A 27,195-nucleotide genomic window follows, 5' to 3' on the forward strand; every position below is an offset into this window, starting at 1 on the left:
TATAGTGCATTAGTCAGACATCAACCCCTTTTAACAACCGCTCTAAAGGGATACTGCTTCTTTCCGACAGGTTTACAGATCCAAAGGGGGGAACAATCTGCTTTTAAGAATATCTCAAACTGAAGAGACTTGGCTTGAACATTACAGGTTCCAAGCTGGGAATGTTCCAAACATACATAAAAGAACATGAGCACAGAATATTATTTTAACAGATCAGAACAAAGAAAAAAAAAACCAGCCTCCCCTCCCCAAATAAAATGGGAGGAAAAAAAGACACCCCAAACCCAGATTAGACTCATCTCATAAAGACATTTAGCTTGGCACTGTGAAAGAATATAGATTCACTTTCAGAAAAATAGCTTCTAATTAATAATTCCAGAGTCCAGAAGGCTAGTTTACTTGTTATGAGATTTTTTAAATAAAAATCAAATACTGTTGTTCAGAAAATGGAGCACTTTGCAATCAACTGCTGTGGCTCAAGCAGCTCATACAAAAAAGAGAAACAAATTCACTGTATCAAACAAACAGTAGCAAAAAAAATATATATATAGGAAACCATCTGAGGAAAAGTACAAAAAAAGGAAGTAGACAGTCAGGGGCACAAGGAGTCTGAGGACAGACAGCCCACTGCACTTGGAAAATACCCTGGCAAGTAGCAACGTGAAACACACAACATCTCTGAAAACTTGCTCCTGCCTCAGCACCCTGTTTAAGGATACCTTCATTTCAACAGCCAAAGGACAGAGGCAATTTTGTTTTCTGATTGCAAAAGTCATTAATACTTTACAATTTCTGCCTGGATCTGTAAACTTGGAAGTCTGTTACGTGTTCTTCTCTAGTTAAAAAACAACAACAACGAACCCTTCATGTGCATAATAAATTTTCTAGAATAATACAGTAATACTGAGATATCTCTCATTATTAAAGGCCACAAAATAGGTTTATCTTTCTATATGTATCAAATAACAAAACAAAATAAAAACTAGGACACTTGGGAATCTAGTTTTTATGACAAGAAGTTAAGCTAGAGAATAAACTGCTACATGTAAATTCATACAGAATTTTAAGAGGGCTCCCTTAAGATATTCTCAAACATTTTATGAGAAAGTGAGAGATTACCCTATTCTATCATCTACAGACCTGTTACAATTTAATACTTCCAATAATAAAGTTTAACACTGAAAACTGTACCTGAAATCCACTACCTCACGCCCTCCTCTTTGCCAGACCCTGGCACACAGGACATCCATACACAAGCACTTTCCCTCTTTTTCTCTTGTAGGGACCTGGCAAACTACAACTGGCTACACATTCTTACTTTATTGACCTAACAAGAGTCAGTTTTTGTAAACCAAACAGAAAACTATATTGGCAGCTATTAAATATACCCAAGAGAAGAAAAAGGAGAGGGAAACACTGGCCTCACTCACAGAAATAGAGGAACATTACTGGCACTGCAAAAATTTCTACAAAAACTTTTGGCAATGTGGGGTTCATTTAGCAGTGGATTTTTATGTGCCTCTAACACCAAGTTGGTGTTAGATTTCAAAAATAAAAACATTTATCCAATCTAAGTTCCATAGTATTCAGGGTATCCATTATACCCAAGTATTCCTAGATTCAAATTTAACATTGCTTATGGGGACTGGTAACTAGGAGGTTATTAGAAATTCATAAAGGTTAAGAGCCAGAGACTTACTGTCTGTAAATCAACACCCACAGAACCATCTTTGAAATCTACATCACCATCACCAGAGCAATCTCACCAATTCCTCACCTGCAGCAGGAGGATGCTGGCCACTAACTGTTGGTAAATCCAAAGAGCTATCAGACATGACATGCTTAAGATCTCCTCCCACATCAGCCAGTTTCATGTCAAACTGAACAGAGAGTGCATCTTCAGAGTCCTCCTTGCCAACACTGCTGCCACCAATGGAAGGGAGATCCAAGGACTTCACTGAAGCAGAGTCTTCTTTGGTGTGTCTGAAAGCCACTGCTTTCTCTCCCAGGGATTTGTCTGAGTTCATGGAAGAAAATTTATTGGAGTGGAAGTCGGCAAAATCATCGTCACTTTTTCCTGAAGGAGGGTTCTCTCTCAGTTCGTCACCTAGTCCAGAGCCTTCCAGAGAAAGCTGTTTGAAGACATCATATTTGGTGGACGCAGCAGCAGAGTTCTGTCCACTCTTCACTGTGTTGCTCGAGCTGCTGGTCAGAGGAACAGGATTAACTTCCTCTTTGAGGGCATCATATTTGTCATCTGTCTTTTGCTCAGATGAAACAGAGCTATTACTGAAAGCCATAAAATCTGCAAAGTCATCCTGCTCCCCAACAGATGCTGGACTAGAATATTCCCCAAAAAGGTTGAATTCTCCAAAATCATCAGCCAAACTACAAGATTTAGTTGACGCCAATGCTGCTGTGGCCGCAGCAGGTCCTGCCTGTGGTCGTGTAGAAACAGATTTTGATGTACTAAATGCGGCTGAAAAAGACAATGGTTTCTCGCTGCTGCTAGTAACTGAGGAAAACATATCTAAGTCTGCTAAGTTCAGAGGATTTTTCACTTGAGTTTGTTGTTTCTGTTGTATAGCTCCTGAGGGGAAGGCTGCTGGAAAAGTTTTGTCTTTTGTTGGTGGCTCTAGGGGTGATATACTACCGGCAGTTTTAAAATCGGTGAAACCATCATCAGTCCCTGCAGATCTGAATTCTGCAAAGTTTTCTCCTGGAAGAAAAAACAACAGCGAAATAAGAGAGTTGAAAACAATATGATGCACAGCATATTACATGACAAGCATACTTTGCCGGCTGGCATGGCTCAGTGGTTGAGCATCAACCTATGAACCAGGAGGTCATGGTTCAATTCCCGGTCAGGGCACATGCCTGGGTTGCAGGTTCCATCTCCCAGTGTGAGGTATGCAGGAGGCAGCCAATCAATGATTCTCTCTCATCATTGATGTTTCTATCTCTCTCTCCCTCTCCCTTCCTCTCTGAAATCAATAAAAATACATATTTTAAAATACGACAAGCATACTTTTATAAAGTTTTCCCTTACTGGACTGACATAATTTAACTACAGTTTAAACCGTACCAAATATTCCTTTAGGAACTACATATTTGTTTCCACACTGAAGGCTAGTGATAAAAAAATCAAACCGAGAGCACCAAACAGTATTCTTTTCATTTGCTCCCTTTTAGTGAGAGAAGTCTCCTGGTACCAGATCCTTCAGCTGGCCAAAAGCACTGCTTGCAGAACTTTTTCGCACTGAATGGCCAGCCAAGGGTATAACAGAATAAAAAATCATTGCTGGCCCTAGCTGGTTTGGCTCAGTGGATAGTGTCGGCCTGCGGACTGAAGGGTCCCAGGTTTGATTCTGGTCAAGGGCACATGCCTGGGTTGTGGGCTCGATCCCCAGTGGGGGGTGTGCAGGAGGCAGCCAATCAATGATTCTCTCTCATCATTAATGTTTCTATCTCTTTCTTCCTCTCCCTTCCTCTCTGAAGTCAATAAAAATATATTAAAAAAATAGTTGTTGCTGAAGAGAGTTATAATAAAATATTGCCCTTTAAATATAAAATGTGTTACATGGTGATCAATCAGGAAAAATATATCACAGGTACCAATGGGATATTATGAAAAACAAAAACAAAAAACAACCCTGCATCTAAACTTAGGATGAACACCACTTTAACTTGACATACTAGGTGGTCTTGCTCCAGTATATGGAAACATTAATTTAAAGGCAACTCTGATGAAAATTTTTGAAAAGGTATCTACTTATTTGCAAAGCATTCTGGCCCAGGGCACACTGTAAAGCAGCTTCTCCCTATACTATCTAACAAATCCAAACCTGTCAGTACTTGGGTTTTCCTTGAAATCAGCCATCTCACTGACGGTTTATTTATTAAAATTCAAAGGGATTTGAATACGCACTAACTCTACTATTAAAACTTTCAAAGGATATGATTTAAGCTTATACTGTGCTACTCTGAGGATGGGGTTCTGACAGAATTTTTCATTAATTTTTTAGTCAGAGAAAATAGGTACTAATGCAGTGGTTCTCAACCTTCTGGCCCTTTAAAGACAGTTCTTCATGTTGTGACCCAACCATAAAATTATTTTCGTTGCTACTTCATAACTGTAATGTTGCTACTGTTATGAATCGTCATGTAAATATCTGATATGCAGGATGGTCTTAGGCGACCCCTGTGAAAGGGTCGTTTGACCGCCAAAGGGGTCGCGACCCACAGGTTGAGAACCGCTGTACTAATGTATTTCTCATAAATATTTAAATAGACTCAGTTAAGATACTGATAAAAATCTGGAGCCACGATTCTTATTAGGTTTTCTATTCTTTATTATCATAGTAATGTTATCACTCATAGGTATGAGGTTGGGATGCAAATGATCTTAGTTTTCTATTAGTGTCTGAAGGTCTTCCATAAAATCCACTAGGTCAGCGGTTCTCAACCTGTGGGTCGCGACCCCTTTGGGGGTTGAACGACTCTTTCACAGGGGTCGCCTAAGACCATTGGAAAACACATATATAATTACATATTGTTTTTGTGATTAATCACTATGCTTTAATTATGTTCAATTTGTAACAATGAAATTGGGGGTCACCACAACATGAGGAACTGTATTAAAGGGTAGCGGCATTAGGAAGGTTGAGAACCACTGCACTAGGTAATACCAGGTAATGAAAACCAGAGATAAACCAAATATAATTATAGCTATACCAACATCACCTGTTTAAAAATATAAGTGTCAGAGAGTTATAAATCAAAATATGAGCTTTAATTTCCTCATCCACTTTTTAAATTATATTTTCCCTAAAAATAAAATATAAAAGCATATGAACTATAAAAATGTATTTAAAACTAAAATTCAATTCTTAAAATTGTCATTAATACAGGCTTTAAATATATTGTGCATGTAAAGTGATATATATGTTGACATATCATAAAAAAAGCATGGAAAATAATAGAAGCAGATTGCTTCCTCCTAATCTGAGCTACTTAAACCAATTCACCAGCATAATTCATCAACATAGAGAAATCTATTTAATAGTATTAGGAAAACTTTAGAAAGAGAGGAAAAACATTCAGAATTCCTCTATTTTATGTTTGTAAAACATAAGACCAATAAAACTATAGTCAATTTCACAAACTGACAGGAGAAGCAGATGTAAAACTTTTTAAAAAATCACCCTAGTACGTTAGGCAAGTATATCACTGACAATATTTGCATTATTTCTATAAATGAAAAGGTAATAAGCAGCTAATTTTGTCACAGCCAAAATTTTTGAGGTGCTGCTTTGAAATATCTGTGAAATTGACAAGTTTTGCTTCGTCATTTTTAAAAAGAAATAACCACAGCAAACTAAACTTACTGATGAATTGTAAACTTTTCCATTAGAAATGTAAGCTGAGTGAAAAGGTTAAAAAGAAATTAAAATGGAAAAAAAAAAGAAGTAAAAATGGGTAGGTTTACAAGTTCAAAAACAAAGGGGTTTTGGAGGCAAATAATTTAGTTACAGTCATTTGAAGTTTGCATATCAGAAGTTCCATTAAGCATATTACTTCATGGGTAGCTTTTCAGTTAACTTCTGAATCCTCATAAGTTTCCCTCTCTAGTTGTTACTTTATAGGCCCTAAAAACATTTCAAAAGAGACCGCTTTTTATTAAAACTTCAGTGTCACTTAGCTACATAAAATATTTTCCTCATTAACTTTAATTATGTTTTAAACTGTAGGGTAGAAAAAAGGAAATATTATTAAACTGTCATTTAGTAACCTAACAAACCCACAGCTCTGAACATAATACCATAAGAGTCTTCATAAATTCTAAGATATTCACATACTTTGTAAGGCCAATGTATTTTTAATGCAAGTAGAATAAAATATGTCCTAAAATGAACAAAGTTGGCATTTCTGCTTGGAAGGCTATAGAGTTAAAGTTAAGAAAGGAATGAAAGCCAAGTATACAAAAATGGCAACAACAATCTAGAATTCTGTTAATAAAGTGTCATAAAAGCAGGACTAAGGACATTTAGGTGGCACCACTGTCTTTCCCAGAAATAACATACATACACTCGATCATTAATACCATACTATACAAAGACCCCTGGTACTAAACCATGCTCTTTACTCCACACTTGCCTTGGCCCAGGAGTTGATGAAAGCATTGCTAGGAGTAAATGACAAATTAACAAGCCAAAAGCTCCTCTAGGGCTTATCATTGTACTCCTAGTACCTAACACAGGCAAGGAGGAAGACATAGTGATTACACCCTAAAGGCCTGGCTGAAACACAAGGGAACATTTCTAGCATATAAGAATTGTCAAGGATTGAGTATTTTTAGAAAAGGTGAGATTCCCTTTTTAGATATTTAAGCAGTACACTTTCTACTCTAAGTTTCATATATACTCACTCACCTTTCCTATATTCTCCTCCCATCCCCTAGGTCAGCGGTTACCAACCAGTGGTCAGCGGACCATCTGTGAAGTCCGAAAGTTTGGCGACCGCTGCCCTGGGCAGAAGGGTGAGAACAAGTGATTGTTGAAGGATATTCCAAATTTGTGCATTCAGTACAAAAAAGTAGAATGTGGTACTGTTCCCAGGAAAAAATCCTCAACAGAGTATACAAATTTCATAGCATGCACAGTTAAGCTTTGAAGGACATAATTTGGCATATAGATGATCTAAACCCGACATATCAGGTTTACAGTAGAATTTAATCACAAACCTAATTTTTACCCTTTACATACATGGCTCTCACATTATCATTTTACTGTTGTTGTTTTTTACCCTCACCAGAGGATATGTTTACTGGATATGTTTATTGATTTAAGAGAGGAAGTGGGGAGGGAAAAAGAGGGAGGGAGGGAGGAACATTGGTGTGAGAGAAAAACATCAATAAAATGCCTCCTGTATGCACCCCGACAGAGAATCAAACTCACAACCTAGGTATGTGCCCTGACCAGGAATCGAACCTGCAACCTTTCGGTGTATGGGACAATGCTCCAACCAACTGAGCCACCAGGGCATATCATTCTATATTCTTTTCTACTCTACTTAACCCTTCTATCAGACATGGAGAACACATATGCACAGAAAGCCCTTTCATTTCATTTTATTAAATTACTAGAAGCCCGGTACACAAAAATTTGTGTACCCAACCTGTGCCCTCTCACAGTCTGGGACCCCTCAGGAGATAACCACCTGCTGGCTTAGGCCTGCTCCCCTGGTGGCAGATGGCATGCCCAATCCCGCGGTGTCTGCCCCATCTACCATTGTTGCAGAGGCAGGCCTGGATCCTGCGCTGGGGTGGGCGGTGGCTGGGGATCACGCTGCCGCCCACCACCCCCCCGCCCTGGGCCGCACATGGCAGGCCCGGATCCCACACTAGGTCGGGCGGCTGCTCAGATTGTGCTACCGCCTGCCCTGCCCTGCCCTGCACACGGCTGGCCCGGATCTCGCGCTGGGGCGGCCAGTGGCTGGGGATCATGCTGTTGCCAGCCCCAGGTGGGGTGGCACAGCAGGATCTGCCTGCAGTATGCAAATTAGCTGTCATATTTGTTGGTGGTTAATTTGCATATCACGCTGATTAGCCAATGGGAGGCGTAGCGAAGGTGTGGTCAATTACCATGTTTGTCTATTATCAGATGGGAATAACCAATTTTGAAAATCTTGAAAAGTAAAAGACTGGTTGCTGCCTTCTATACAGCCCACAGTTTAAGTCTTGTGGGACATTAAAATAACCAAAATTGGTCAGAGCCCTCCATTTGATACAGGATTCTAACATGGCTTGACAGCTTCTGGAGAGAGGAAATGCACTATCTCTAGAGGAAACTGCATTGATTTGGGGTTTCCCCTAAATTTTAGAAAATAATTTCCAATAACTGAACCACATTTTGCTTCCTTATAATTTCCAGACACACAGGAAAAAAAAAAAGGAAAAAACAACTCCTACACAATAAAGGCATTAAGTGCCATTGAGAGAACATTTAGCCCTAACTGGTTTGGCTCAGTGGATAGAGCGTCAGCCTGCGGACTCAAGGGTCCCGGGTTCGATTCCGGTCAAGGGCATGTACCTTGGTTGTGGGCACATCCCCAGTAGGGAATGTGCAGGAGGCAGCTGATCGATGTTTCTAATTCTCTATCCCTCTCCCTTCCTCTCTGTAAGAAAATAAAATATATTAAAAAAAAAAAAAAAAAGAAGAACGTTCAAAGATCTCTTTTATTAGAAATTGAAACAATTTATTCATTTAAGGAATCCAAAACTTACCTGAAGATTTATTCTCTGCTGTCTGTTCAAGTTCTCTGAAAGCACTGTATTTATCACCAGACTCTATGATTAAAAAGACAGAAACTCAAGTAGGTTAGCAACTTTGAGATCACAACTCAAGAAAATAAGGCAGATTGGGTTAGCCAAACATACTTAACACGTGGTATAGGCGTTTTACACATTTACCATAAAAAGCCACCACTAAGGCTCGGCCAGCGTGGCTCAGTGGTTGAGCATCAACCTATGAACCAGGAGGTCATAGTTCGATTCCTGATCAGGGCACATGCCTGGGTTGCGGGCTCGATCTCTTGTGGGTGGGGGTGGCGGCGGGGGGTGGGGGTGGGGGTGCGGGAGACAGCTGGTCAATGATTGTTTCTTGTCATTGGTGTCTCTCTCTCTCTCTCTCTCTCTCCCTTCCTCTCTGAAATCAATAAAATATATATATATATATATATTTTAAAAAGGCCACCACTATAAACAAAGATTCACATTCACAGGTTTATGAATTCACAAACTATTTTTACCTCCAAATGGGACAGTATTTTCAGAGGACTTGTCAGCTGCAATCCCTTTAAACACAGCATATTTATCCATTGAAGCTGATGCTTTAGTTCCAGAAAGTGGTATCAACAAAGGGGCACTGAAAGGGGAAAAAATACTGCTTAATGACTAGAACACTAAATCCTTTCCTTCTCCAGTAGGAGATTAGAATTAAAATGGCAAGTAGTAACTAAAACACATGACTCCCTGCTTTAAAAGTTAAAAATATAGATATGCTACAAATGATTAAAAACAACATCCTTCTTGAAAAAATATACTGAAACAACACCCAACCAATAATTTTCCTCTTGATTATTTTTGGATCCACACTGACCATCTAATCACATCTTTAAGTCATAAAAACAACTGGAATGGCACTGGAAATAGATTATCATAGAATGATGACCTACTGCAATTTTAACTTTTAGGTCCATAATAGTGAATTGCTCCAAATAAGTATACCCAATATTTTAAAGTAAATTATGGGAATCTTAATATCTTAATATTAATTATTCTCTAAAATGTAGAGGTGGAATCCTATATAATAAAGAGGTATATGCAAATTAACCCTCATGCCCTCACAAGATGGCTGCCTAAGACCAGGCCAGCAGGGGTGGGTAGTGAGGGACGACCAAACAACTGAACAGCAGGCTGCGTGGGGTGACCAGGCCAGCGGGGGGGGGCGGGGGGGGCGCACACTTGGGGGGGACCAGCCAGCACGGGGGGCAGTTAGGGGAAATCAGACTGGCACGCAGAGGCAGTGAGGGGCGATCAGGCCGGGGGGGGGGGGGGGGCAGTGAGGGGTGACCAGGCAGGCAGGCGAGCGATTAGGAGCCAGCGGTCCACGATTGTGAGAAGGATGTCCAACTGCTGGTTTAGGCCCTATCGGCCGTCGGACATCCCCCAAGGGGTCCTGGATTGTTGAGGGTGCAGGCTGGGCTGAGGGGACCGCCCCCCCCCATGCACAAATTTCATGCACTGGGCCTCTAGTAGTTGAGATAAAAATATATTTATGAAATGCTGTTCAAGCCAAGATGTAAAGTGTTCCTCTTTTGATTATGCTGCTGCTTCCTGGTGTTGCTTACTGATAGCAGTTTACACATCTGATAGCAGCGATAGAGTTATTTGCATTTTTTGCTAGGATAACATCAGCGGTTCCAGTAGCTATCTTTGTAGTAAAACAACTATCACTTCAAAATTAAATAAAGATACTTTTGCCGGTGGACACATTTCTCCCTGGATGGAAAAATAGTGTAACGAGTAGTATCTATGTGGGTAGTTCTTGGACCAGTTTAACACATACTAGAAAAGCACTGCTTTCTTTTCCCCCTCTTATCAAACACAGGCAGCTCCCAGGAAGAACAACCTTTACATATGAATGATTATATTCCACCACTAGTTTGTGTCACTCAATAACACACTGCAAGTTATATAAATGAATTTCTATTGAGTTCTCTGCCCTGGAGCAAAAACCTTTCCACAGTCATTTAAATCTTCTTATCAGTGGCCTCCAAGCAAAGTAAGAAACCCGGCTCTTGCACACACACATTAATGGGGATCCACAGTGCTTTAGGGCTTAGTGCTATAAAATATTATAATTTCACATTCACTACCAAACAGCTGCTACATATTTGATCTTGATAAATAGGTCATCAGCTATATGTTATAGGTGAATTTTTAAAAATTCCATAAGTAATTAAACTACAACTCATTGAACAGAATGTTACACAGGAATAAAGGTAAATTAATGCCTTAGGAATAAAACACAAAGTTGAATGCTCTATTAGTTTTTCATGACCTGTAACTTTAGCTATGGTCTTTTAAAGTCTTCTATTAAATGTGACAATTAATTAAATTTATTTTCAGAATTAGAAAAAAAATAGTGAGGATCTTCAGGATATTGAAATACTGCTGACTGAACTAAACAAAATAAAATTCCATTTATGCTTTACAATCACTCCAATATGGCTGTGGTAGATGATTGTACTTATTTGCTCACCCTGCTAAATACACCCATTTAAAAAGCAAAATAAAACTAAGCAACTCAAAACCTCTACACCTTAATCTTATTCTAGCATCAGAGCCCTATATTTGTCTTGTTTATTATACTAGGCTCCCCAGTGCCTGACAGACACAAAGCTTTTTCTGAATGGATAAATGAATGATGTTGCTGTCTTCCAGATCCCCTTTCACACCAGCTTCAGGGTCATTTCCCCTTTGACTTTGACATCCAGTTCAACATGGAGTCCAACCAATTTCTCAGATACACACTTTTCAGTATCTGTAACTCTAAATCAGAGTACCTCTCATCATCTCACAGCAGGATTATCACCGGCAGCTGAATTTATCCCACACACAGCAGCAAAAATCACTTTCATCATGCCACTTCTTAGTTCTATATAAAATGTTTTACAGATTATGCCATAAATCATGTCATCCCACAGTTGGTGCAGCCCTTAACTAATGTCATTCCCTCCCCCCCGTTCCTCCACTAACAATACTCTCCACTCCAGCTTACTTCTAACACTTTCCTTTCCTTTTTATGTTCTCTGACCAAAAAAAAAAATGCCCATTTTCTGCTTAAAAATACCACCCAAAGTGGTCTCACCTAGGCTTAGCTATTCATATTGTGATTTAACAAATATTCTTTAAGAATAAACTCACAATATGGAATACAGATTATCATAAACTAGGGAGTTCATTTTATATGCACACACACACATTTAAGGACCAATTCTAAGAGAGTTTTATCAGTTAATATAAATACTCAGATAAAACTAGGCTTCTTGAGAGCAAGAACTGTGTTTTTGGCTTCTCTATTATATCTAGTGCTTACCCTAATGTCTAGCATATAGCAGATGCTAAGTAAATATTTCTGAATGAATAAGTAAACAACGATCATGGATTCTTAGACATGAGCAAAATGTTTTCATGCAAGGAAAGTCAAATCAGAACTGAATAAGAAAAATCTGCAAAGAATGGCTGTGTATGAAAGTCAACTACGATGTGGAGATAATGCCACACAAAATTGTTAATACCCCACATATCTCAGGTGTAGCCACCATCTTAAAACTTTCTATACCCCAATTTTAATTTCATCTAATGAGAGGTTTTTTTCCCTCCAGAGGAATGAACCACCAATTTGATAGACTCTAGTCTATGACTTTCACATTACAATATAATATAATCATCCATCAAACCTTAATAAACTACAAATCATAGTCTAAGTATTATATATGTAGACATGAAATATTGTCTTCAGGTACTTACAGCCTATTGAAGGAAATAGTCCGGTAACCCAGTAATTATAACTAGGGCACAGATATCATAAGGTACACCTTGACAGGGTGAGACAGAGAGGCTCTTAACTCATCTTGGTAGCAGTGATTGATCCAAAAAGGTTAGTAAAAATTTCCTATATTAGCCGAAACCGGTTTGGCTCAGTGGATAGAGCGTCGGCCTGTGGACTGAAAGGTCCCAGGTTCGATTCCGGTCAAGGGCATGTGCCTGGGTTGCGGGCACATCCCCAGTGGGGAATATGCAGGAGGCGGCTGATAGATGTTTCTCTCTCATCGATGTTTCTGACTCTCTGTCTCTCTCCCTTCCTCTCTGTAAAAAATCAATAAAATATATTTAAAAAAAAAATTTCCTATATTAAATCAATTTTTGAAATGGAATAATAATTAACGATGGGAAGAATTTCAGATGAAAGGAAATGGAATGTAAAAGGCCAGAAGCTGGAAAGAGCATGGGGAATCTGACGTCATGTTGGCATGGCTGCAGTATGAGCTGCCGGGAAACGGCAGTTGAGAGAGTAGGCACGAGCAAGATCACACATGGCCTTTTCCATGACAGGGGAGCTGACAGAGTTGATAGTGGTAAAGGAGAGAGGAGGGAGCCAAAAATAAATAACATGTTTCTGATTTGGTGACTGAATACGGTGACATGAGTTACCAAAGAAGAAAATGATGAGTTAACAATTTTTTATTTAGCTTTAACTAGGAAAACAATAAATTTAATTTTATGCGGATGCTTTGAGATGCCTTGGGTCATTCAGGTATTTTTCAGATAGCAGTAGAACACTTTGTTCAAAGGAAGAGAAATGAGAAATATTATTCTGTGTCTATCAGGTTAGTAACACATATGCTGGTGTAGTGGGCTTGGAAATCCTAGTCCTTTAGAGTCACAACCCTCATATATTTTTTTCTATATGTCATTTACATGTGTTTGATATATTCCTAAAATCAGAATAATTCTTCCCCTAATTTGTAATTATAATGCCTATCTCTCAGTTCTTGTTACAGTGCATATGCAATAAATGTTGACTAAGAGATAATCAATTAGTTAAAAGGGAAAAGATGAATGGAATTGCACAAATAGAAACTTGAGAAATGGAATATGTATCCTGACAAAAACAAGTTTCAAAAAAAAACAAAACCCGAAGAAATTCACACTGCTTAATCAAATTCTGGTATGTTCCACTTGTGGAAGAAGTCTCTAAATACTTTTTCAAAATGTTAGAATGGTGTTGAGAACATACTGAATCAGTTACTGTAACTAATAGTTAAGCTAGCACATAAAACATTAGAGATATGTTTGTGCAATTGTCTCTATGCAAACAAAGAGAAATACGAAGGCCTAACAGCCATTAATTTCAACTTAAGTATGAGACGTAAATAATCATATTTCATCTTCTGAATTATGATTTCCATAGAAAATCAACATTATATTTATTGCAAAAATATCAAATGATGTGCTCCAGGCTAAAAAACTTTTCAGCAGTTGAAGACCTGGTCATAACACAAGAACATGAAGTCCTCAGTGCACAGATGCACTCGGCTATAATAAATCAGGTGTGGCACAGGCAAATAAAATATAGGCAAGCAGGTGTGTGCCAGGACCAAATGGTAGGGGATGAAGTTTAATGTGGACAATGCGGACAGAAGTTTGAAGAGTAAAACCATGAATAAGGAGAGATTAATCAGAAAAACCATGGGAGTGAAGAGTCTTACTTCTCTTACTTACACGAAGGCTTCTCATTGTGGATGTCTCTTTCTCAACTATTAAATACAATGTTAACTATAATCAACTCTTTTGTACCTGTTTCCATGCTGGGAATTATTTGATTTTGAAGAAGCAGGCAACTCTTGGAAATCACTGAAAGAGTCATCAAGAGATCCTGACTTAGAAGCATCTTGAAAATCTTGGAAGTCGTCTTCTTCTGGTTTTACCACCTAGGTTTATGAGGACATTTAAAGAGAAAGCATTAAACTGGTAAAATAGTAAATAAAAAATCTCCAAATGTCAATCTCAAAGACTATCTTTTAAATCTGTGCATTTAGTTACAACTACCTAATTTTAGAACACCCTTCAGATACAACATCAACTCCAGTGCTTAAGGGAGGAATCTTGTCTAAAAAATTAGATACTCTAATGTACAAATCGTAAAAAACTGATTTAAAAAGATAAACTATATAATTTTTTAAAATATATTTTTATTGATTTCAGAGAGAAAGGGAGGGAGAGATAGAAACATTGATGAAAGAGAATCATTGATTGGCTGCCTCCTGCACACCCCCTACTGGGGATCGAGACCGCAACCCAGGAACATGCCCTTGACTGGAATCAAACCTGGGATCATTCAGTCCACAGGCCAACGCTCTATCCACTGAGCCAAACCGGCTATATAATTTTTAAACAGCTAAATCACTTAACAGATTACTAAGAACCTGTCATCTTTAAAAAACATTTTGTACGTGTTTGTAAATTTAAAAAAGTGATATAAGCTTATTATAAACAGTTCATTTGCTTTATAAAAAATGAGCTTATATTATATTCTTCACTTTAAAAAATGTAATTGTATGAAATGGACATCTTTTCAATGCAGTACATACAGTTCTATCTTAATTCATTTTTTTAAAAAATATATTTTATTGATTTTTTACAGAGAGGAAAGGAGAGGGTTAGAGAGTTAGAAACATCGATCAGCTGCCTCCTGCACACTCCCCACTGGGGATGTACCCGCAACCAAGGTACATGCCCTTGACCGGAATCGAACCTGGGACCCTTCAGTCCGCAGGCTGACGCTCTATATCCACTGAACCAAACCGGTTAGGGCTCTTAATTCATTTTAATGATCAAACAGTTTACCACTGTATGAATGAACCAAAATTTATGTAACCTTTCTTTTTCTGAGGGACATTTAGCCATTAATAATTTTTTATGCTAACAATGTTATAACAGATATCATTTTGTATCTGTGCTAATTTGAGTTACTATTTCTGTGAGATAGATTCCTAACAGCAAGACTGTGTAGGTCAGAAGATACAGACATTTAGAAACTTGAGAGCTATTAACAAACCCACATGCCAAAAAGACTGTATCAATAGTCCCTTTTCCCTACATTTTTTAAAAAATATACATTTTATTGATTTTTTACAGAGAGGAAGGGAGAGGGATAGAGAGTTAGAAACATCAATGAGAGAGAAACATTGATCAGCTGCCTGCTGCACACCCCTACTGGGGATGTGTCCACAACTAAGGTACATGCCCCTGACCGGAACTGAACCTGGGACCCTTCAGTCCGCAGGCCGACACTCTATCCACTGAGCCAAACCGGTTAGGGCTTTCCCCTACATTTTTACTGATACTAAATATTGTTTTTAAATTTCTTGCTAATCTGAGAAATGAAAAATAAACTGAATTATTTTAATTTCAGGTTTAACAGCCTAAGAATTTAATTAACTTTATTAGGCTTGAGGACATTTAAAGAGAGAGCAAATGTATATGGTATAAAAATGTATATGGTATAAAAAAAAAGTATATGGTATAAAGAGCTATAAACTTTTAGCCAAAATTCAAGTATCTTAAGGCTTAACTAATTGCTTCATGTTTTTTAAATAATGAAAAATTAAATTTTGTATTGTTTTGCTTAATCTTCACCTCCAGAGTCCATCATAATCCATCAATCCTCTTTGCATCTCTGGAAAAAACATTGCCCAGATCCTTTCAGAGGTTATTGGGAATATGCAGTTTCTCCATTTACCTGATTTGCAGGGTAAGTTGGCATGAAGCCACTGGAAGCCTGGCCTGTAGCTCCCCCTACTGGCCCAACAAGGTTAATGCCCATGACTGGCTGCCCAAGGTTGAGGGGCATAGACCCTGCGGGACCTGAAGGCATCCCAGTTGGCTGACTCACTGCAGTAGGCAAAGTCATAGGAAAGCCACTTAAAGTTGGAACAGGAGCCACTGGAAACTGGTTTAAAGCATCAGGACTCATGGCAGGAACACCCCTCTACACAGGAAGAAAGTGAAAACATTTTAGCAGATTATAAACCACATACAACCTAAATCTGGCAAAGACAGACCAAAATGTAAAATCTGTAGCATTGGTATGATTCCACTCCTAACTCTCCCAAAACTCATGAATTTTATACAAGAAAATAAATTATAAGGTTAATGCAAATCTAATATTTAGCAAAGAAATGGCCAACATGTATCAATTCTGACATTTTCACTCTCTGATAAGTTTGGTTAATTTACTATAATCAAATCAGGATTAGATATGTTATAAATGGCTTTGTAATATAAGAAAAATTACTATCAGATGGAAACTACTTTATATCTGAGGAATTTTAAACAAGCACTTCAAAGGACAGAGAGAAACTTCATCTATTATTGACTAACTTTCAAGTTCAAAAGAGAGATAGGTCAGAAGATGTTAATATATTAAATAGTTTTTAAACAAAGGAATATTTTTCTAGTATGTGCTTCATATAAACTATACATTTTTTGAAGTACTATCTTGAAAATAATTTAAACTTTAATGTACAAAGAATGCTACGAGGTTGTAATCACAAAGGATTCATATTCTTCCAATTTATATTGAAAAATTATTTGATCTAACTTAAACAATGTCTACCTGTGTTACTGCTATCATGGCGAGAACAGTATAAAGTTCTTCTTTAGTAAGTTTGCCAGGTGTAGTTCGATTAGCTAAGGCCCATATCTGTCCAAGAGTTTCCCTGGGAAGTCCAGATGACATCAGAATGGGATAAAGTTTTGCAGTATCTATTCCAGTTGGAGTCATGGTGGTTTCTAAGATTTTCTTATAGACATCTATTAAAGGAAAGACCAGATTACAAAAATAAATATATTACCACTAATTGATCTTTTTTGTTGTCAATGTTGCTTATAGGAGAATCATCTTAAGTCAAACTGCTTTAATAGAACTAAAGCCATGTCAGGGTTTGAACCGCTGTAAAGATATTCAAGTGGAAATATCCAGCAGATAATTAAGGTCTGATGCTTAGAAGAGAGGTTGGAGCTTGGTCCTAGAGATGAAGATTTGGGACTAAGGGTAAGAAAATGTCTTATAATTTAGTAGAAGGTAATAACAACAATAAATGGAGGTGGACTTTAAAAGAGAAGTTGTAGAATAATGATGGTGGGAATAGTTTGAAAACAGCAGTTGGAAGGGGGAATTATACCAATACCACCTTTTCCCTATCACGATGAATTAGAGGCAGTGAGAAAAAAACATCAATGGGTAAGGTGCTATGGAATATAGCCTTCAGAGAAAAAATACAGTTTTAGTTAAGGCAAGGAAGCAGAAAAAAGAAAGGGACTATTTGGGGACATTTCCACAATAAAACAGGGTTTCCAAAGGACAAAGTGAGAAAGGCTGTTTGAGAAAGGGTTGACATAAAACATACAGGATACAATATTGCATGGGACATACTTACCGTATACTAAATAATTCTTTACTGTTTATTTGAAATTCAAATTTAACTGGAAGTTCTGTATGCCTATTTGCTAAATCTGGCAACCCTCGTTGGAGGAGTTTTGGGGGATGAAAGTGGATAGGGCTAAGATAGATAGGGAAAAATGTTTAAAGCAAAAATTTTACATCTATGATTTAACTATGGGTTGCAAATTAATAGCCCAGCCGTGACAACACATACTTTGGCTAGGAAATTATGTGTACATGTATGTTTGGAAGGAGAAAGGAAGAAGAAAAGCTGGCAGAAAATGGATGTAACTCCAAAATATACCAAGTCCAAATTTTGTTTGTTTGGCTTGAAGACGGAGAGGAAAAGATGCAAACTGTCTAATGGGAAGGTGGAAGAAAACCTATTGTTTTTATGTACAACTAAAGTCCCATTTGGTTTGGGAAATTAGCCTTTCAATTTGTTATTATGATGTAAAAGGAAGTTCAGCTATCAGGATCTTGCATGAGTTTTATTTAATCAAGTGTATTACAACTTCAATCTATAACCAATCTACAACACTAAAGATCTGATGAAAGCTACCTTTTCGTTTACATGGGGTTGGCAAAGTAGAACAAATTTAATAAGTTACAATTTATTATGCTTGATTAACATATTCTGCTATAATAGTCATTATTCTATGCACATCAACCATGGCTTAAACAGACCTATTCTTTGGATCAAATGAATAGTATCACAAAATGTGCACTTTAGTAAATTTATTTTTTGGCTCAACAGTAATAACGTTTTAAAGAAAAATGTAAACATCTTCTAATGTAGAAAAAGATGCCACTTGGTCTTTTTATATCAGATACTACCACATGATAAAAATGTCATAGGAATATATATATATTTTAATATATTTTATTGATTGTTTACAGAGAAGAAGGGATAGAGAGTTAGAAACATCGATGAGAGAGAAACATTGATCAGCTGCCTCCTGCACACTCCCTACTGGGGATGTGCCCGCAACCAAGGTACATGCCCTTGACCGGAATCGAACCTGGGGCCCTTGTGTCCGCAGGTCGACGCTCTATCCACTGAGCCAAACCAATCAGTGCAGGAATATTTTTTTAAATATAAACTAATCACCAAGAGTTCAGAAAATTGCATCACACATATTAGTACTATTCTTTATAGTTATTAATAATCTATAAAATAAATGTTTGATCACTTCTTCTAGAGCATGATAAATCAAAAATGTTTTAGAATTAAAAGTATATGATGGTCAATAAAACATAAGCAAAACATTTCTCCTTCATATAGATATTTCATATATAAAGCAGCCTTAAGAAACATTAGATATGCCAAAACCGGTTTGGCTCAGTGGATAGAGCGTCGGCCTGCGGACTGAGGGGTTCCAGGTTCGATTCCGGTCAAGGGCATGTACCTGGGTTGCGGGCATATCCCCAGTAGGGGATGTGCAGGAGGCAGCTGATCGATGTTTCCCTCTCATCGATGTTTCTGGCTCTCTATCTCTCTCCCTTCCTCTCTGTAAAAAATCAATAAAATATATATATATAAAAAAAGAAACATTAGATCTATTTAATTTTCTGAAGTCTTTCAGAAAAAAAATAAGAAAAAAGTTACAATTCCTTCTGCATACTTTGTAAGCACAACAGTAACTACTTACAATTACATTTACAACATTTAAAGCAAAATATCCAGATGGGAATCCTGGACAAAGAAGCTTTTATTACCTGGAACCAAACTTTCATTGTAAATCCAAGGAGGCATTCTGGGCTGAACAGGATCTTGTGAGGGAAATACACCTACACCTAGAAGATAAGGAACATTACCTAACCTATATAACAGTCCACGAAGAAGATGGGGGAATCACATAGAGTCATAGTTTTTTTATAAAAAGAGCACAGGCTGGAGACACTAAAAAAAAGTCACCAATACAACTAAAATATTTGGTTTCTAAACAACTCCTACACATTAACTATGTCCTAAAGAGTCTATTGAAAAAGAAACCTAAGATATACCAAATCAATATTCTGAATCATATGAGGCTTGCACCATTTCACGTGTATTACAAATTAAAGGGAAAAAAACCACAAAAATCAGTGGTTTAAATTTTTATATGTAAAAAAAAAATGTGGTTGCCTAAGCTTTATAGCTTTTTATGTTTCTTTACAAAGCCTGTATTTTTTACCTGAACATGACACTGCTGCCTTAGATGCATAGGATTTTTGTTTATTTTGTCTTGTGAAATACCCTCCAAAAGTTTACCTCCAGAGTTGCCCACATTCTAATTCATCTCTGCAAGCTGAGTTTATAAAAATTTGACCTTTTAGGGAGCAGTGTGTCTGATTTACTTCATAGAAGCAAAACTATATTCTCATTGGTGACTTTTCCAGTTAAATTTTAACCTTTCAACCTTTATAGAATACCACAAAGTGCAAGAAGGAGAATGAAGAGTTTTTATAAAAGAAATTTCAGGAATGATTCCGATTTAAAAATTTTAAAAGGAGTAACAGTATATTGAAAGAATTCAGAGCAAAATCGTAGGGGTTAATTGGAGAAAGAAATGCATTAAATATATTTTAAGCAAAATTTTGATTAGCAAAATCAAGCAACATTCATTTTAAGATTAATGCTTAAGGTGTTAGCATTTGAGCAGCATTTGGTTAAATAAACTTTTTGCTAAATATTTCATGAGCTCACCACTCTCTTCAATGGGCAGGTTTTGGTCTGAAGTCTTTTCTGCCTCTGCAGTAGTGGTACCACTTACACGTCCATCCACAGCACCCCTGATATTGGCCGTTAAACTAAGATGGTTCTTACTGGAACCTGGGCCTTGGGCTCTGTGCCCAACCTCAGAAGTATTTAATTTAATTTGTTCCTGCTCAGATGTACTTATATCACAAGCTACTAGGAGCTTCTCCTCCAAAGAAGGGCCTAAACAAACAGCATGAAGGATTATTTGTATATAACTGCAAATTTCTTATTTTTTCAATCATTCATTTCCATCCCCAGATTCTTAAGGGAAGAGCCTGCCACATACAATGTAAATTTCTAAATAATTCGATCACTACACAATTGTATAGAAATTGAGAGACTTAGATTTTAAATCTACTTTGATTCTCAAGCATTCTCTGAGGCAGCAGATAGAATGGTATAGTGGAAGGAGTACTACCTTGGAAGTCTGGTGACCTACACACGATATGGACACTTCCACTAACCCCTGGTGAGACCCCTGGCCAGTAACATCATCTCTGGGTCTGTTTCTCCTCTGTTAAGTGACAAAGTGTGGACTCAGTACATCTCAGCTAAGATCCCTCTCAGCACGACTCTATGTCTCACGCCATGGTGTATAACTGTCCCAACCCCCATTATTTCACAAGTATTAAAGATTTTCCCAAGGACAGCAAATGAAGAAACTGAATTAGAGAGAGCACTTTCTAAAGCAGCTTTCCCTGGCTCATTACTCTTAAGAAAATGATATTAGTGATTTTCCCAAATAAGAGTAATCTTATGAAGAAATCGGTCTGTTCTTAAAATTCTAAGGTGGTTTAAATAGTGCCTAATTTAAGAGCAAAAGTTTTAAATCACTTTTCTGGAAAGTGAGGCCCAGAATTAAAAAATCTAGATTCTTATTTTGACGATTTCAACAGTACTCATATATTCAGGTACATGTTTCTTTGCCAACATCACTGTATTATTCAACTTATATAAAAGAAAGAAATAAGCCTAGATTATCTTAAAAATACTTTCATTAATATGCTAAGAGTTACCTGCTCTCTGTACATTGTATGAGGCTGAAGCAGTAGAGAAATAAGGAATTTGTCCAGGGACACCATGTAAGGCAAAAGACACTGGAATCTGACCTGGAGGGAGAGGCTGTGCTCCAGCCTTCTGTGTATGCAACTGGCCAAGTGGGGTGGTGGGATGGAAAGACTGAAAAGGCTGGGAAGTGGAAGAAGGCCCACATGTGGGAAGTTCAACAGGCCCCTGCATAAAGTCACTGAATTCTTCTTCATCAAGAAAGGCAGGTGATGGGGAAACAGTTTTAGAATGAGATGATGTGGGATAATCTGCAAAATGGAAAATGGTAACGAAACACACAGAAATGAAAATCAAAAGGGAGAAAGAAATTAAGATGTAGTACAATTCCAAAAGAATATACTGAAACATGAATAGTACACGTGAACAAGAAATAACATGTAATTAACAGTCAAATGGAATTTTATAATGAATGCAAAACACTTCAATGTCTATTACTACACAATTTTTTTGTTTTTTTAAAAAGAGATTTATAGCTATTTTACATTTGACTCAAAAAGAGAAAAATATAAAAGTCAAAATTTCTTTCCTTCTTTTATTAAGTTAGTATTAATTTTTCCCCCTGTGACCACTAATAATTTACATCAAAGTGGTGATTACTTTTGAAACTCAAGTGATCTGTTTATCTGGATAATATGCTTTCAAACTAATATATACCAGAAATATGAAAACCCACCAAATGCTGCTGAACACATTTTGGGCAGACATCGACTCTGATTAAAATTCATTATGTCAGTAAGAAACAATGTATGATACATACTTATAATTTTTGAAATAGCAGGTCTAACCCATACATTTTGAATAGTTCACTTTTCAGTGAAGTTACCATGTGAAGGATCCTATATAATAAAAGGCTAATATGCAAATTGACCAAATGGTGGAACAACCGGTCACTACGATGCTCACTGACCACCAAGGGGAAGACACTCAACGCAGGAGCTGCCCCCTGGTGGTCAGTACACTCCCACAAGAGGAGCATCGCTTAGCCAGAAGCTGGGCTCATGGCTGGCGAGCGCAGCAGCGTTGGCAGGAGCCTCTCCCACTTCCGCAGCAGAGCTAAGGATGTCCAACTGTCGGACATCCCCCGAGGGCTTCTAGACTGCAAGAGGGCGCAGGCCAGGCTGAGGGACCCCCCGCAAGTGTATGAATTTCGTGCACCAGGCTTCTAGTGAAAATTATGACAACAAGAACATTAAACACATTGCCAAGGTGATATTTTCTTGTGAAAAGCCTCAAAATTGGGACACCATAAAGTGCTGAGTCAAACAACTCAACAGACAATTTAAGAAAGAAAATCTTGATTGAGGACTATATTTTCTTTAGCTCTAAAGAATACTAACATCACTATGGCTTTTTACTGTTAAATGTGAGAATCCTCTTGTAATAAACCTTCTCTAACAGGGACTACGTATATTTAATATGAGGCTCATTAACAATATTATTATTGCCATATTTTTAACTACTTTGAATTGCTTTAACATTTACTGAAGTCAGGACAGTCTTTTTTAATAATGGTTACTGACGATGTGGATTTAAGATCTCAATTTGGGTTCTCAGATCAGTACTGGTGGACAACTTTCCCTTTATCCTGCTCTAAATAGGCACTTTTCTGCTTATCTGATGATAAATGATAATAAAAACAACAAAGAAATATATTAAAGAAACTAAAATTCCATGAGGAGCATTATTAAACCCGTGACTTTTCAAAAAGGGGGCAGGTACAATTTTCAAAGTTTAATCACACTGAATAAAATCCAAACTAGCTCATAAAAAGCAAAATTATTTTAAAATAATAAGAAAGCAATAAACTACTTTATTACATTTGCTTTGAGTGAATGCATTTTACTAATGTTAACATACTCATAAACACAGAAGATTTACAGGTAAAGTTGTCATACTGACATTTACTAGAAAGAGAGGGGGGTTTTCCTCCTAAGATTATTATGCAGATCAGAACACTTAACCTATTGTAAATTTTAAGACATCCAAATCTGTAGTTAGCTTGAAGGAAGAGTTCAGCATTAGCTCTTCATACACACGTAATGGCCAATAAAACACATGGACTATAAGTCACCTTCCCACAAAAGAACACTTTAAATGAAAATACCTGGTTTCTTAGGGTGCGATGCGGGAGTAGGGTGCATCTTAGCATCTCTGGAAAACCCATCTAAGTTTCCTTTTATGGCTTCCAAAGCATCATCTCTACTCTTCTCTCCTATCTAAGAGATAATAAATGCATGTATATTTCTTTGCTCATCTCTCACTTCATCCTAAATACTCCCAAAGTTAAAAAGAAGTACAGATATTAGTCTGTTTTCAGTATTTTTATCACATACTTCTGATACTGAATTCTCCAAGTCAGACGACTGATAAGTGTATAAAACAAAGACATAAACAATACTCTAAATTAAAAGGCCTATTTATAAATACCTTATGATTCAGTTGTTATATTATATGTTATATTAATATATTGTTAATCAGTTGTTAATATGTTATATTAATATATTAATATTCTGTATCAATGCTTCACTAGAAAAGACTACAAACATTATAGTGGTAGTGAAAAAGACTGAGAAAACTGGCTGATATCTCATTTCCCTTAACAATATAGTGTCTTTACATAAGAAAAATCCTTCACTTTTGGACTAAATGAAACTAAAATGAATCAACCACAGCCTCAGGTTGGGCTGCTACATGGCAAAATTCACTGAATGAGTAGAAGAGCACATGCAGGCTGTGTATGTGTTGTGGTGGAGGGGTGGCAGGCTCTATTACCTTGGGTTTCACGCTACTCAGAAGTCTGAGCTTTTGCTTCTGCTCTTCAAACTGGCGCCTTTTTCTTTCTTCTTCTAAGAGCTTTTGCTGCTGTTCAAATCGTTTTCTGAAGGAAAAACATTCAGGGATTACCACCTGTGTTAATATTTATATTTCTACTAATATCATCTTACATTTCTAGAACTAAAAACTTCTCTAATGTTCTCATTTTCTTTTGACAATCCTATTTCCCCACTATATTAATTTCAAAATATGAGTTTAAAAAATGATTTACTTAAATTTAGATATGAATTTATTTCTTCTTTAATTTGCAAGGGGAGGACAATCTTTTCGTGTGTGTGTGCGTTAATCCTCACCCAAGGATATTTTTCCATTGATTTTTAGGGAGAGTGGAAGAGAGCGGGAAAGACATAGAGAAACACACTGATTGACTGGCTCTTGCATGAGCCCTGGCCAGGGCCGGGGAGAAGCCTGCAACCAAGGTACGTACCCTTGACCGGAATCGAACCCAGGACCCTTTGGCCCACAGGCCTACGCTCGCTCATTCATGGAGTCAAATTGGCTAGGGCAGGAGGACAATCTTTTGCATTCAAAAGCAATTATAAAACAAACAAACAAGGAGATAGACAAAATAAAAACAGTTTTCGTTTGGCATATAAAGAAGAAACTTCCACTTGGGAAGGCATGTCATATGGGAGAAAAAACAATTGTCTGGGAATCAGTTCTACATTTGGGTCCAGGTTCTGCTAGTAACTGCGTAGCCTTGACTCACAAGTGGCTTCATTTCTCTGGTCCTCACTTTTCCTAGCTGTAAAATAAGAGGCTTGAATTAGAGCAGTGGTTCTCAACTTTCGCTGCACATTAGAATCACCTGGGAATCTTTGTAAAATCCTGATTTCTGGGCCTCATCCTCCGGAAATTCTGTTTCTTTGTTACTAATGTTGTGGCTTCACCCCATAACAAAGAGAATCATTAAGGTCCCTTCTGGCTTTAAACTTAAAATAGAAGTATTTTAAAAAGTTTTAAAGGCAACATGACTGTTTTGGTTCCAAATCTGCATTAGAAAACATTTGAAAAGCTTAGAATAACTGCTATCATGTATTTTTTATCCTTGAATCCTGAGGTCCCTTACTGTTGCTCTTCGGCAAACTGCTTCTGCATGTCTGGAGTGTATTGTGGGCCTGGAGGACGCATTCCCAGGAATGGCGCTTGTCCCAGGTAAGGCATTCCTGCTGCTGGCATTGGTCCCATTGGTATCCCTGCCTAGAAGAAACGGACAAAGGCTCAAAAAAACAATTTCACCTTTTAATTATTACAAAGAAAAACTGTAATTTCCATAATTTCTTTCATGACATATTAAATTCCCTTTAATATTTCACCCCCTTCATTTCCTTCACTGCCCTAGAGGTGACCACTGCTAATAGTCTGAGGGTGTGAAGGGGGGTGTGTGTGTGTGTGTATGTAAAACCTTTCAGGCTGTGTGTGTATGGAAGCACATAAAGGCACACACACACGTTAATTCTGGTAAGCTCACTGATCTATTCGCTTTGAGAAGAGGTATCTTATCTTACAAGTCTTTATTTCCATCAACAGATAAGAGCTTGTTACATAGTAGTTACTCCACAAATGAGATTAAACATGTTTTTCCAATATGTTTGAATAAATTTTTAAAAAATATTTTTATTGATTTGTAGAGAGACAGGAAGGGAGAGGGAGAAAGAAAAATATTGATGTGAGAACAAACATTGATCAGCTGTCTCCTGCACACCCCCTAGTGGGGGTTTTCCTTATATATGTCTATGGTTGATTGGAGCTATTGTGCTTCTCAGAAGAAAATACAAGATTTGAATAAATTTCTCCTTTAAGCAGCTTCCAAGCAGCCTAATACCTCCAACAAGATTAAAAATTAAAGAAAAAGACTGTGGCTTCTTTATTTTGGAATTATTAATCCTAAGCTCCTGATACCCAGGGAAATTATTTGGAGAATATAAAATATAATTTACTTTCTTATATTGTGTTCTACATGTTAGAGATATTTATTTCTTTTGGTTGTTTCAAACTCTTTAAAAACTTTTTCATATAATTATGTAAGTCATAAAACAATGTTTAGGGTTAAAGTCAATAACTTAAAAATTGTATCAGCTGTTCCTAAGATTTAGCTGCAAGCTTACTAAATCTTAATTAAAACACACTGTGTCTACTGTAGATTGTGTCTAGTCACTTGCTGCCATTACTCTAAGGATTACACATCACTGTGTGGGCATGCGCTCCTTCTGGCCACACTACCCTGGTGAGCAGAAGTGACTGGACGTGCTAGCTCGGAGAGAAAGCTTTAAAAGACACTACAGGGTTCGGCTCTCTTTTCCCTATGCCAGGAGTCTGGAATGCCCTAGGTAAGGGTCCCAGGATGAAGAGATACCATGGATCTGAGTCAACCTATAAAGGATATGTATCACAAATGTGAAGTAAACCTGTTTTTGTAAGTCGCTGAGATCTTGGGATTGTTGTTTCTACAATATAACCTAGTGAAAGCTGAGTAACATGAATTTAAGACCTACAAAAGCTCAATTTGTTCTTATTTTCTTCCTACTGGAGATGAATAAAGAATGATTCTGGAAATTTTCCTAAATCTTTACATACAACAGAGAAGTTTTATTTGCTTAAATGACTGCAAGATGACAATAATTGCAACTTAAATTCTAATTGTAAGCCTGGCTGGTATGGGTCAGTGGTTGAGTGTGGACCCAAGAACCAGGAGGTCACAGTTGGATTCCTGGTCAGGGCACATGCTAATAAATGCTTTATATATTTCCTTCAATCCTTTCTACAATGATACCAACAAGGTATTATTACATCCTGTTTAACAGGTTAATAGCAAAGCCTGGTTTGAACTTGGGTCTGTCTGACATCAAAACCCATGTTGTTGTTTTAATATATTTTTATTGATTTCAGAGAGAAAGGGAGAGGAAGAGAGATAGAAACATCGATAAGAGAGAATCATTGGTCTGTTGCTTCCTGAATGCCCCCTACTGGGCATTG

At 37.4% G+C, this 27,195-nt stretch overlaps 1 protein-coding gene and 1 long non-coding RNA gene across 26 annotated transcripts in view; one reads left to right on the forward strand and one right to left on the reverse strand.

Annotated features, from left to right (window-relative positions):
- Positions 1–25,416, forward strand: part of LOC118671699 — a 41,951-nt gene extending 16,535 nt beyond the window's left edge. For 2 of the 3 annotated variants that reach the window (XR_004972824.1, XR_004972822.1), the window contains 5 exons: positions 6,461–6,538; positions 15,773–15,881; positions 17,022–17,183; positions 24,541–24,638; positions 25,280–25,416. This is a non-coding gene — a long non-coding RNA (uncharacterized LOC118671699). The remainder of the gene's footprint in view (positions 1–6,460; positions 6,539–15,772; positions 15,882–17,021; positions 17,184–24,540; positions 24,639–25,279) is intronic. The other variant, XR_004972823.1, reaches the window with a different exon arrangement.
- Positions 1–27,195, reverse strand: part of SYNRG (synergin gamma) — a 59,533-nt gene that overhangs the window by 23,111 nt on the left and 9,227 nt on the right. For 9 of the 23 annotated variants that reach the window (XR_004972818.1, XM_036340354.1, XM_036340353.1 and 6 more), the window contains 12 exons: positions 25,289–25,419; positions 24,157–24,262; positions 23,489–23,600; positions 21,333–21,632; positions 20,263–20,496; positions 19,293–19,370; positions 16,746–16,942; positions 15,870–16,118; positions 13,925–14,058; positions 8,809–8,924; positions 8,285–8,347; positions 1,778–2,719 (listed from right to left, as the gene is read on the reverse strand). Coding sequence is in view for 22 of the 23 variants with exons in the window: in XM_036340354.1 (XP_036196247.1) it covers positions 1,778–2,719; positions 8,285–8,347; positions 8,809–8,924; positions 13,925–14,058; positions 15,870–16,118; positions 16,746–16,942; positions 19,293–19,370; positions 20,263–20,496; positions 21,333–21,632; positions 23,489–23,600; positions 24,157–24,262; positions 25,289–25,419 (2,662 nt within the window). In the remaining variant the exon portion in view is untranslated. Of the gene's footprint in view, positions 1–1,777; positions 2,720–8,284; positions 8,348–8,808; positions 8,925–13,924; positions 14,059–15,869; positions 16,119–16,745; positions 16,943–19,292; positions 19,371–20,262; positions 20,497–21,332; positions 21,633–23,488; positions 23,601–24,156; positions 24,263–25,027; positions 25,240–25,288; positions 25,420–27,195 lie in introns of those variants that run through there. The other 14 variants (XM_036340366.1, XM_036340375.1, XM_036340368.1 and 11 more) reach the window with 8 other exon arrangements.

This window comes from Myotis myotis, unplaced genomic scaffold, assembly GCF_014108235.1.
Source record: "Myotis myotis isolate mMyoMyo1 unplaced genomic scaffold, mMyoMyo1.p scaffold_m19_p_17, whole genome shotgun sequence".
Taxonomy (NCBI): domain Eukaryota; kingdom Metazoa; phylum Chordata; class Mammalia; order Chiroptera; family Vespertilionidae; genus Myotis; species Myotis myotis.